The sequence below is a fragment of the Thalassophryne amazonica genome, chromosome 14, assembly GCF_902500255.1.
Source record: "Thalassophryne amazonica chromosome 14, fThaAma1.1, whole genome shotgun sequence".
Taxonomy (NCBI): domain Eukaryota; kingdom Metazoa; phylum Chordata; class Actinopteri; order Batrachoidiformes; family Batrachoididae; genus Thalassophryne; species Thalassophryne amazonica.
The window spans coordinates 30,112,127-30,122,777 of NC_047116.1; the positions used below are offsets into that span (position 1 = coordinate 30,112,127).

At 42.5% G+C, this 10,651-nt stretch overlaps 1 protein-coding gene across 1 annotated transcript in view; it reads right to left on the minus strand.

Moving 5' to 3' along the window:
* col28a2a (collagen, type XXVIII, alpha 2a) overlaps positions 1-9,639 on the minus strand; it is a 51,112-nt gene extending 41,473 nt beyond the window's left edge. The window contains exons 1-5 of the mRNA XM_034186731.1: positions 9,591-9,639; positions 9,283-9,425; positions 3,012-3,586; positions 2,707-2,727; positions 2,524-2,577 (exon numbers count right to left, since the gene is read on the minus strand). Coding sequence (XP_034042622.1) covers positions 2,524-2,577; positions 2,707-2,727; positions 3,012-3,586; positions 9,283-9,415 — 783 coding nt within the window. The 5' untranslated portion in view covers positions 9,416-9,425; positions 9,591-9,639. The remainder of the gene's footprint in view (positions 1-2,523; positions 2,578-2,706; positions 2,728-3,011; positions 3,587-9,282; positions 9,426-9,590) is intronic.
* Between the last annotated feature and the right edge of the window lie 1,012 nt (positions 9,640-10,651).

Here is a 10,651-nt window from a genome sequence, read left to right on the forward strand (position 1 = left end):
TTGACTGTTTGCAAAATTTCACATTCCTCTGTTGTGCTCATTCACAACAGTAAAGTGTTCATATTCGACTCTTTCATTGTCCGTTCATTTACGCCCCCTGTTGTGGGTCCGTGTCACTACACTTTCCCAACAGGATATCTCGGCCAACGTCATGGATCCCGAGGGGCGTCACCCATCTGTTGAACAGCCAATGGAAGAGCAGGGTGCACGGGCGTCTGCAGGAGGCGTGATCGGTGAGTTGCAGCAAATCCTCACCGCCTTTACCGCTCGGCCGACGTCCGGGAGTACATCCAGGCCTGCACCACCTGCGCCAGGGGCAAGGCTGACCACAGGAGGTCCCAAGGACTGCTCCAGCCGCTTCCTGTGCCTCGCCCCTGGTCCCACATCGGCCTGGATTTTGTCACGGGCTTCCCACCGTCAGGGCAACACCACCATCCTCCCGTGGTGGAGGGAGAGGTCGGGTGTGGCGCACCGCCCGTTCTGCCTTGTTGAAGGCCCGGACGAGGGCCAAGGCCCATGCAGATCGCCGGCGGTCCCCGGCCCCTGCATACCAGCCCGGGCAGGAGGTGTGGCTGTCGACGAAGGACATCCCGCTTCAAGTGGAATCCCCGAAGCTGATGGATAGGTTCATAGGCCCATTCAGACTCCTCAAGGTCCTCAGTCCTGCCGCAGTGAAGCTCCAACTCCCAGCTTCACTGCGGATCCACCCGGTTTTTCATGTGTCGAGAATCAAACCGCACCACACCTCCCCCCTCTGTGCTCCCGGTCCGGCGCCGCCTCCTGCCCGGATCATTGACGGGGAGCCGGCCTGGACAGTGCGCCGGCTCCTGGACGTCCGTCGAATGGGCCGGGGGTTCCAATATCTGGTGGACTGGGAGGGGTATGGACCCGAAGAACGCTCCTGGGTGAAGAGGAGCTTCATCCTGGATCCGGCCCTCCTGGCCGATTTCTACCGCCGACACCCCGATAAACCTGGTCCTGGCGCCCGTTGAGGGGGGGTCCTGTTGTGTGGGCCGCCAGAAGAGGAGATACTGCTGGCCCACCACCACAGACGTCTTCTATCCTCGAGCCTGCCCACACGTCACCCTTGTGATTGACTGTTTGCAAAATTTCACATTCCTCTGTATTGTGGTTGTGCTCATTCACAACAGTAAAGTGTTCATATTCGACTCTTTCATTGTCCGTTCATTTACGCCCCCTGTTGTGGGTCCGTGTCACTACACTTTCCCAACACTCTCCCCGGTTTCTGCATGAACGAAGCCATAGACATGCACACAGGGGCCACTTGGCTATTATAATATAGATGCAAACCTATAGTTGTATTAACAAATATACATTTATAAGATTTATGATGCTTGAATCAAAGCATGGAATGAAATTTAACACAGATGTCCATGATTGAAATAAATGCAACATTTGTGCACATAGATTCAGCAATTTATTTGTAAAGATTTTCAAATGAATGAAGGTGTGCATGCATATACTCATAATAAATAAAACATGTATCATAACATTTATCATAATATATTTCTCAATAAAAATAACTGAGATTATCTGCTTGTGTTGTGCAATATTCTACAAGATTTTTTTCAGTGAATAAATGCCTTAGTTTAGAACCTGCTGTACAGAAAGACCATCTACTTGCATTTGTGTTTCATGTTAACACTATATTTCACTTATATTCTTGTTTTCTTGCATCAAGATATAAGTTAACAAATAATTCAATAAACATTGCTTAAAAAATAATACAGAAAAATTGGCTAGTAACTGTAGATGATTGCCATGTTAACCGAGGAATAAATTGCTAAAAAGAAATAATCTTTTGGAAACGATACCTGGTGTCAAATGAGTAACACCACAACAGTCTGAGATAAATCATAGCTCATCTGAGAGATTGTGAGGAGTCTTGATGGATGTTATTGGATTTCTTTTTGCAAGAAAAAAGGAAGGTTTATCACAAAACTGTAATTTGTCAATTTTGAGGGGACACCGCCTGTGTGCACATCATCATCATTATCACAACGTGGCCTGTTGGCTATTGTCAGTGGTTGATGGACAATATAAACTGACATTATTAATGGTCATTTTCAACATTTTCTGGTAGAATTATGCATCCCCCTGATAGATGGAGATAAATGCAACATTATGAAATAAAGGAGGTGGGTCACAGTGCCACCCCAAGGATGAGGTGATCTGCATGCTCAGAGTAGTGGGGATGCAGACCAAATGGCAATTTCTAATATGATTTCTTTGGGAAATGCAAATTAGAGTTTAATCTGTGTCTCATTCTCATAGAATTTGGAACAGGACCACCCAGCTACTCAATCTGCTTACAGAAATGACTGCAAACTATAATGAGAATAAAAGAGATTATCCCATTTAAAATGCACAATTACCATTCCTAAAATGCTACCATTACATTTTTCTGCACAAAACTTCATCCATTCACTTAAAAATAAGTCCTGTGATGCTTCAAACAAAACTTGCATGGAAGAGCGAAATGTTTAGAAGCGAATAACTCACCGCAGGTCCATTTGGTCCCCTTTCTCCTTTATGACATCTCTGAGCTAGAGGGCACTTACAAAAGCAAACAAGTTCTTTTTTTTTAGCTGTCATTACTGTAATTTTATACAATGTGGGAATTCTCACTTAATCACACGTTATTATATGTCAACAAAGTGCGAACTGTTGAATGGAAATACTTACCCCTTCATCGCCCAACTTAGTCTGTAAAGAAGATAATATTGTTTAGCAGGGTGGGTTTATTATATATTCATTCTACTTGAAGGAATGTAAAGGGACAAAACAGAGTAAATCCAAGGGCCTGGAGGATATGTTCAGACAATGCACGCATGTCAAACACACCTTTGTAAAAGCTATGGAAAAAGCTCTAGAGCTATCACATTCATTACAGTTCCATAAGGATACCTGAATAAACATGCCCATGTGTCAACTCTGAATATTGAAAGAAAATATCTTTTCTGTAATGAAGGACCAGGTAGGATACTCACAGTTTCAGTTACAATTTTTTCAATCACGCCTTCATCCTGTAAATTATGGAGGAAGCGGGAGGCCGGGGAGCTGGCCAGCTGTCGGAGCTGTGCCACATTGGCTGGCTCATTGGCGGCTGGTGTGATGCCCACAGTGAAGAATTTGATACCTTGGCTTTTTGCATCTGCAACAGCAGACAAAATGTCCGGGTTCCTGGGGTGGGAGACACCATCTGTAAGCAGCATGGCCACTTTGATGCTACCAGGGCGGGATTCTTCCTGGTAGATCTTGGTCATGTTGGTAATGGCGTAGGTGGTGTAGGTGCCATGTCCGATGTAGATGATGGGAGCTGTGTGAGTCTTAAAGTTCTGGAGTCCTCTCCAGTCTCTGAAGGATTGCTCGATAATGACATGGCTGCTGTACTGCAGCAGGGCCACTCTCAAGCTCAAGCGGCGACCAGAATGCAGCTGATGATCTTGGAGTCTTTCTACCACATTCATAGCAAATTCTTTTTCCTGTTTGTGGTTATCCTTGGCACTCTCAGAACTGTCCAATAGGAAGGAGAGATCCAAGGTGCAGTCCTCATCCAAGATAGCTGTGCATACACAGGACAAGATAACACACTATGTCACATAAAGTTATACAAATTGTTTGTGTGTTAGCAGGTTTACTCAACTCAGCCACATGGGGTGTGCAGCCAGTACATTCTGAGTGCTGGTCCCAATCCCGGATAAATGAGGAGGGGAGAAGGAGGCAGGGCATTAACCTTAATGTTTGTCAAATCTCAGCCACATGGGGTGTCCAGCCAGTACACTCTGAGTGCTGTTCCCAAGTCCGGATCAATGAGTAGGGTTGCGTCAGGAAGGGCATCCGGTGTAACCCCCCCCCCCAAAAAAAACAAAAACATCCAGAGTACAAATCGAATGCCCATACCGGATTGGCCAAGGCCTGGGTTAAGAACGACTGCCACCAGTGTCATTGCCCAACAGGGTGCAGGAGGAAATTGGGTGACTGCTGGGCGAAGAAGAAGAAGAGGAGGAGAACGTGTCCACAGACAGCAGGAGAAGAAGAAAACTAGAAGGGTGGAAGTAAGAGTTAGGACTTTGAATGCTGACAGTATGATTTCTAAAGGGAGAGAGCTGGCTGATATGATGGAGAGGATAAAGGTAGACATATTGTGTGTACAAGTGACCAAGTGGAAGGGAAGTAACAGCAGGAGCATAGGTGATGGGTTCAAGTTGTTGTAACAAGGTGTGAATCGGAAGAAAAATGGTATAGGGGTCATTTTAAAGGAAGAGTATGTTAAGAGTATGTTGGAGGTCAAGCAAGTGTCTGACAGGGTGATGAGTGTGAAGTTGGAAATTGAAGGAGTGATGATGAATATCATCAATGCATATGCCCCACAGGTAGACAGTGAGATGAAGGATAAGAAGATTTCTGGAGTGAGTTAGATGAGGTGGTGGAGAGTGTGCCCAAGCAAGAATGAGTACTGATAGGAGCGGACTTCAATGGGTATGTTGGCAAAGGGAACAGAGGTGATGAGGAAGTAATGGGTAGATATGGTATCAAGGACAGGAATGTGGAAGGGCAGATGTAGTTGATTTTGCAAAAAGGATGGAAATGGTTGTAGTGAATAACTACTTTAAGAAAAGAAGCACAGTATGACAAATAACAGTGGAGGAAGGTGCACACAGGTGGACAACTTTATTTGTAGGAGATGCAAGTCAAAAGAAATTGAGACTGTAGGGTGATGGCTGGGGAGACAGCATAGGATGGTGGTTTGTAGGATGAATCGAGTGGTGAAGAAGAAGAGAATGAGACATCAACAAAGGATCAGATGGTGGAAGTTGAAGGAGGAAGACTGTTGTGGGAAATTCAGTGAGCGGGTGAGACAGGTACTGGATGGAGGGGAAGCAGTTTTGGACAACTGGAAAAGTACTGCAGATGTGGTGAGCGAGACAGCTAGGAAGGTACTGGGTGTGACATCTGGACAGTGGAAGGAAGACAAGGAGACTTGGTGGTGGAATGAAGATGTCCAGGAAAGCATAAAGAGAAAGAGGTTGGCAAAAAAGAATTGGGATAGTCAGAGAGATGAATAAAATAGACAGGAGTACAAGGATAGGCTGCAAAGGTGAAAAGTGAAGTGGCAAAAGCTAAGGAAAAGGCATATAGCGAGCTGTACAAGAAGTTGAAGAGTAAGAAAGGAGAAAAGGACTTGTACCAATTCACCAGACAAAGGGACAGAGCTAGAAAGGATGTGCAGCAGGTTAGTTTGGTAAAAGATGTGTTGACAAGCGAGGAGAGTGTGTTGAAAAAATGGAGGAAATATTCTGAGGAGCTAATGAATGAAGAAAATGAGAGAGACAAAAGGCTGGATGATGTACAGAGACTAAATCAGAATGTGTAAGAGATTAGTAAGAATGAAGTGAGGGCAGCTATGAAGATGATGAAGAGTGGAAAAGCAGCTGGTCCAGATGACATTTCTGTGGAGGCATGGAAATGTCTAGGAGAGATGGTAGTGGAGTTTCTAACCAGATTGTTGAATCAAATCTTGGTTCATATTTTTAAGAACAAGGGTGATGTGAAAAGCTGCAGTAACTGGGTGATTCTTAGACTACGGGCACTTATTATGTCCTTTGATCATATTGTATGAAAAACAGAAAAAAGGGCAAATTTCACACTTTTATAGTTATCTTTACAATGAAAGTGTGTTAAGAAATTTGTCCTAGTAGTCTATGATGACTTTTTCACCTTTTTTTCAGCATCATTATATGCAAATATTGCCGTTTTGTGCTTGTCCCACACCCAGACTTTTGATCTTCAATGATAAAAATGAATGGTAAAGAAACATTTTTTTCTAATGTTTTAAAATATCTCTGAATAAAATATCAGTAAAATAATCAAAACATAATTGGGGTATTCAATGTCATACAACTGTTGTGATTTTTTTAAACAAAATGTAGTTGTCCCACACTATTGCCGTAATTTCCACCACAACACTGTAATGTCCCTTTAAACAGTTTGTATGAAAGATTGTTTGGGTAGTTTCTATGGAGATAAACAGTGACATCAGAGCACATGTATATAGCGCCAAATCACAACAAACAGTTGCCCCAAGGCGCTTTATATTGTAAGGCAGTGGTGTGGTGGAAGTTACATTTACAAGGCCAATAGTGCCCGTAGTTAAAGAATCACCCAGCTACAGAGGCATAACGTTGATCAGCCACAGCATGATGTTATGGGAAAGAGTAGTACAAGCTAGGCTTAGAAAACAGGAGAAGATCTGTGAGCAACATTATGGTTTCATGCAGAGAAAGAGCACTATGATGCAATGTTTGTTGAGAATACTGATAGAGAAGTATAGAGAAGGCCAGAAAGAGTTACATTGTGCATTTCTGGATTTAGAAAAAGCTTATGACAGGGTGCCAAGAGAAGAGTTGTGGTATAATATGAGGAATCCTGGAGTGATAAAGAAGTATGTGAGTGTAGTGCAGGACATGTACAAGGACAGCATGACAACGGTGAGATGCACAGTAGGAATGACAGACTCATTCAAGGTGGAGGTGGGATTACACCAAGGATCATCTCTGAGTCCTTTCTTGTTCGCAATAATGATGGACAGATTGACAGCTGAGATCAGACAGGAGTCGCCATGGACTATGATGTTTGCAGATGACATTGTGATCTGTAGTGAGAGTAAAGAGCAGGTTGAATCTAGCCTGGAAAGGTGGAGATATGCTCTGGAGAGCAGGGAAATGAAATTCAGTAGGAGCCCAGTGGAGCCAAGTGGAATAGTGCTGTTACAAGGAGTAGAAGTAATGAAAGTAGATGAGTTTAAATAATTGTGGTCAACTGTCCAAAGTAATAAAGAGTGTGGTAGAGAGGTGAAGAAGAGAGTGGAGGCAGGGTGGAGTGGGTGGACAAAGATGGCAGGAGTGATTTGTGACCGAAGAATATCTGCAAGAGTGAAAGAGAGCAGCTATGCTGTATGGTTTTGAGACAGTGGCACTAACAAAAAGGCAGGAGGCAGAGCTGGAGGTGGCAGAGCTGCAAATGTTGCAATTCTCTTTGTGAGTGATGAGAATGGACAGGATAAGGAATGAACAACTCAGAGGGAGAGCTCAGATGGGACGGTCTGAAGGTGAGATTGAGATGGTTTGGACATGTGCAGAGGAGGAACCCAGGCTATATAGGGAGAAGGATGCTGAGGATGGAGCCGCCAGGCAGAAGATGGAGGCCAAAGAGGAGGTTTATGGATGTGCTGATGAGGGAGGACATGCAGGTGGTTGGTGTGACAGAGGAAGATAGAGGACAGGGTGAGATAGAAAAGACTGATCTGCTGTGGTGAGCCCTAAAGGGAGCAGCTGAAAAAAGAAGAACTTAGCAGATTTAAAATATTTATTTAGTTGTTGAAGGAGATGGGTCAGCAATGTTATATTAAGTTGACCAGGTTTGTGAAATAGAAACAGGGGACATTATCAGTTCAGTGGCCAATGTGGCATTAAAATGCCCATTGCTTTCCTCTTTGAAGATTGTATTATGACCATGTTAACTGTAGTACTGTAATAAACTATGATGAAAGCTACCTGATAACACTGACTTCTAACTAAGTAACTTTGTTGCCTTTATTTTTGTATTTTTTTAAATCAGTTAACACTTGCAAGTTTCTGGTTGAGTTTTACGAAGCACCTTTCTATGAAGTTAGATGAGCAAGTGGTTAGTAGTAGAAGAAGAAGAGTGATATGAAGCTGATATCACACGCAATCAGCACCATCTTTTGGCCAAAACAAGCACAATGCAAGACAGCTTTCTTTTTGCTCTCCTACCCAGAAAATAGGGACATTTCCGGGTACAGCTCCAGCTGAAGACAGGCCACCAAAGACACGAACTGTCCCCAGAAAAAGTGGGCATTTGGTCCCCTTTTTGGTCCCTACCTTAGATAGCCACCAGACACTCCAAGTAGTTCATATGAACTCAACTCCCATATGATTCACCTGTCTACAATTTTATGGCAGCTGCTTTGGGCATACTTGGACATTGTCTCCCTGACACAGTTTTAAGGCCAAACTCTGCAAAACTGGTTGGGTCTCGCTGACCCGTACTACCATCTTTCCCTACTAAGCGTAACTCCATAAACAAAATTCAAGACAAAAGAGGTGAGTGGAAAAGGTGGCTGTAGAGGATTCAAGCTGTAGTCAGACCACCTCTGCTTGTTTAAAATGTGTGCATGACCACAGTCTAAAGCATTTAACTGATGCATTCCTCTCTTTCACTCAGAGTCCTATTAATCAATGAAATCCCCTGATGGATTCTGTGCTCACAATACAAACCTGCACCCTCTTGAACCCTCTACTATGTGACAGCTCTTGCAAACTGTCAGTCCCTAACTTGCTGATCAGCTGTATTCCAGTATCACTTTCAAAGGAGTAGTCAGGCTTTTTCATGTCAGCTCTGGTGTCTGTTTTCACAAATGTCCAATGTTTCTCTTGGTACTTTCCCTTAAGATGAGGTTGTCAATTTGAAATCAAGATTTTTCAAGTCAACAGAATTTTTTCATGTCAGGCTAAAAGTAAAGGTGGGTGAGTGTGTCTGACACGCAAACACAAGAAGGGGGAGGCATCTAGGACTGAGCTGCAAAGGATGAAGCGATTTTATGGGAGTTGCGGTGTCACCACAATTCTGCACTATGAAATGCGAAAGATCATTGACCAATAAGAGTGTCTGATGGCCTGACAATAACCCCCCCCCCCCCCCCCCCCGCCTTTTTTAAGATTTCAATAAAACTTGTCAAGTAGAAGGGGCCATTACATCTAGAATATGCAAATTTAAATGTAGTCTTTAGATAGCAAGATGGGATATTTTGCAACATTTTGAACAATTTCTCAAAAACCACTAGAATGATCATAATAAAAATACACAATCATAAATACTGCAGAAAATAAACAAATTTAATTTTCACAGATATGATAAAATGCACATTTTGACATTGGTGATGTTAATGATGTTATTGTATTATAAGAAATATGGCTGCAAACAATAATACTGTAGTGATTGGTCTGCCTTTTGCACAAGTATTTACTCTGATCGCCCTTATCTGCAGGATTTCCTCCAATTTTTATAAAAGAACATTCCTCATTAATTACAGGTTTGTGTCATAATTTGATGCTGTAGCGTAGTGAAGGTAAAGTATTTCACAGTGAATACAGTGTTCAGGCATCTGCATCATGATGCATCATTGTCTGTGGGTTGAGAAGATGAGTAATGTTTTCATTCACTGTGTGATCTTCTTACCTTGTCCGTTATGGATACTTGCAGCTTGAGTTTTGTCCCGAGATCTTCTGTTCATTTTGTCCTCATGCACATCTTGGGCCCAGAAGCTCTTCAGTGCTGTGACCAGCAGCACCACCTTAAGAGAAGAGAGCATCTTGGCCCAACTACAGACAGAAACAGGAATAATTTAAATTGCATAATAAGACATATGCAGGAATGTAATCTGAATTACAAAACATTTAAGGATAAAAGTCAGATTGGTCTTTTTTTCTACAAAAAACAAAACAACAAAACATGTCAAAAAATCAGTATGTTAAAAAACTGAATACCTCTTCAAACTGATTTAGTCCAGCTTCTTTTGGGAATCCTGCAATTTCTTCAATATGCTATTTTGAATTAATTCCAAAGCGTTGACTAGGAAAAAGTTCACGATCAGCAGAGGACTAGGATCTCCAGCGGTTCCAGTTAGCTCACTCACTGTGCAGCAGCAATGGCAGCAGCAGTCGTATCCGTCATTGTGGGGCGCAAAGCTTTTGAGACCCTGTAACACTCCTTTATAAAAGAAAGGAGGAACCTGCAGATCCTACACAGACTTGCCAAGACTCCTGTTCTGCCCTCAGGCAGGAGATGATGAGGGATACATTTCCAGCTGTGAAGCATTGTTGAATGCCAACATTTGTAACTGAATCATGTTTGCTCACAAATTAGGAGACAACTCACATTAAACATAACACAGTTATAGGCTAATGTATTATATGTTTAAAATGAAAATTTAAGCCAAAACTTCTCAGTATCTTAACATTACTTTACTTAGAAACTCACATTCAAAACAAGGTATTTTTTCACTTTCACAGTCAAGCAAGACCTTTTTATATTCTTGTCAATTTCTCAGTATTAATATTAGGGATAGACTTCTACTACATTCTTAAAAAATAGACATCGTCAAAGGTTTGAAATATGAATTGAGGTTAATATTGTTGAAATCTTAGTGTGGTACTGTGTACCACTCCATTTATTGTTATTATCATCTAGAACTACATTGTAAGATCTTTCAAAATACACAGGCAATAAATCACTTTTGCAGTGATAAATGGTAAATAGACTACATTTATATAGCGCTTTTCCATCTGCATCAGACGCTCAAAGCGCTTTTAAAAATAATGCCTCACATTCACCCAGATGGTGCTGCCATACAAGGCGCTCAATAAACACCGGGAGCAATAGGGGATTAAAGACCTTGCCCAAGGTCCCAGCCAGTCAGGCTGGGATTTGAACTGAGGATCTTCTGGTCTCAAGCCCAGCGCCTTAACCACTAGACCTCCCCAGTGATATATGATAATAAAATATGACCAATTATGACAAAATCAAAATTATTACGATAAATAAGATG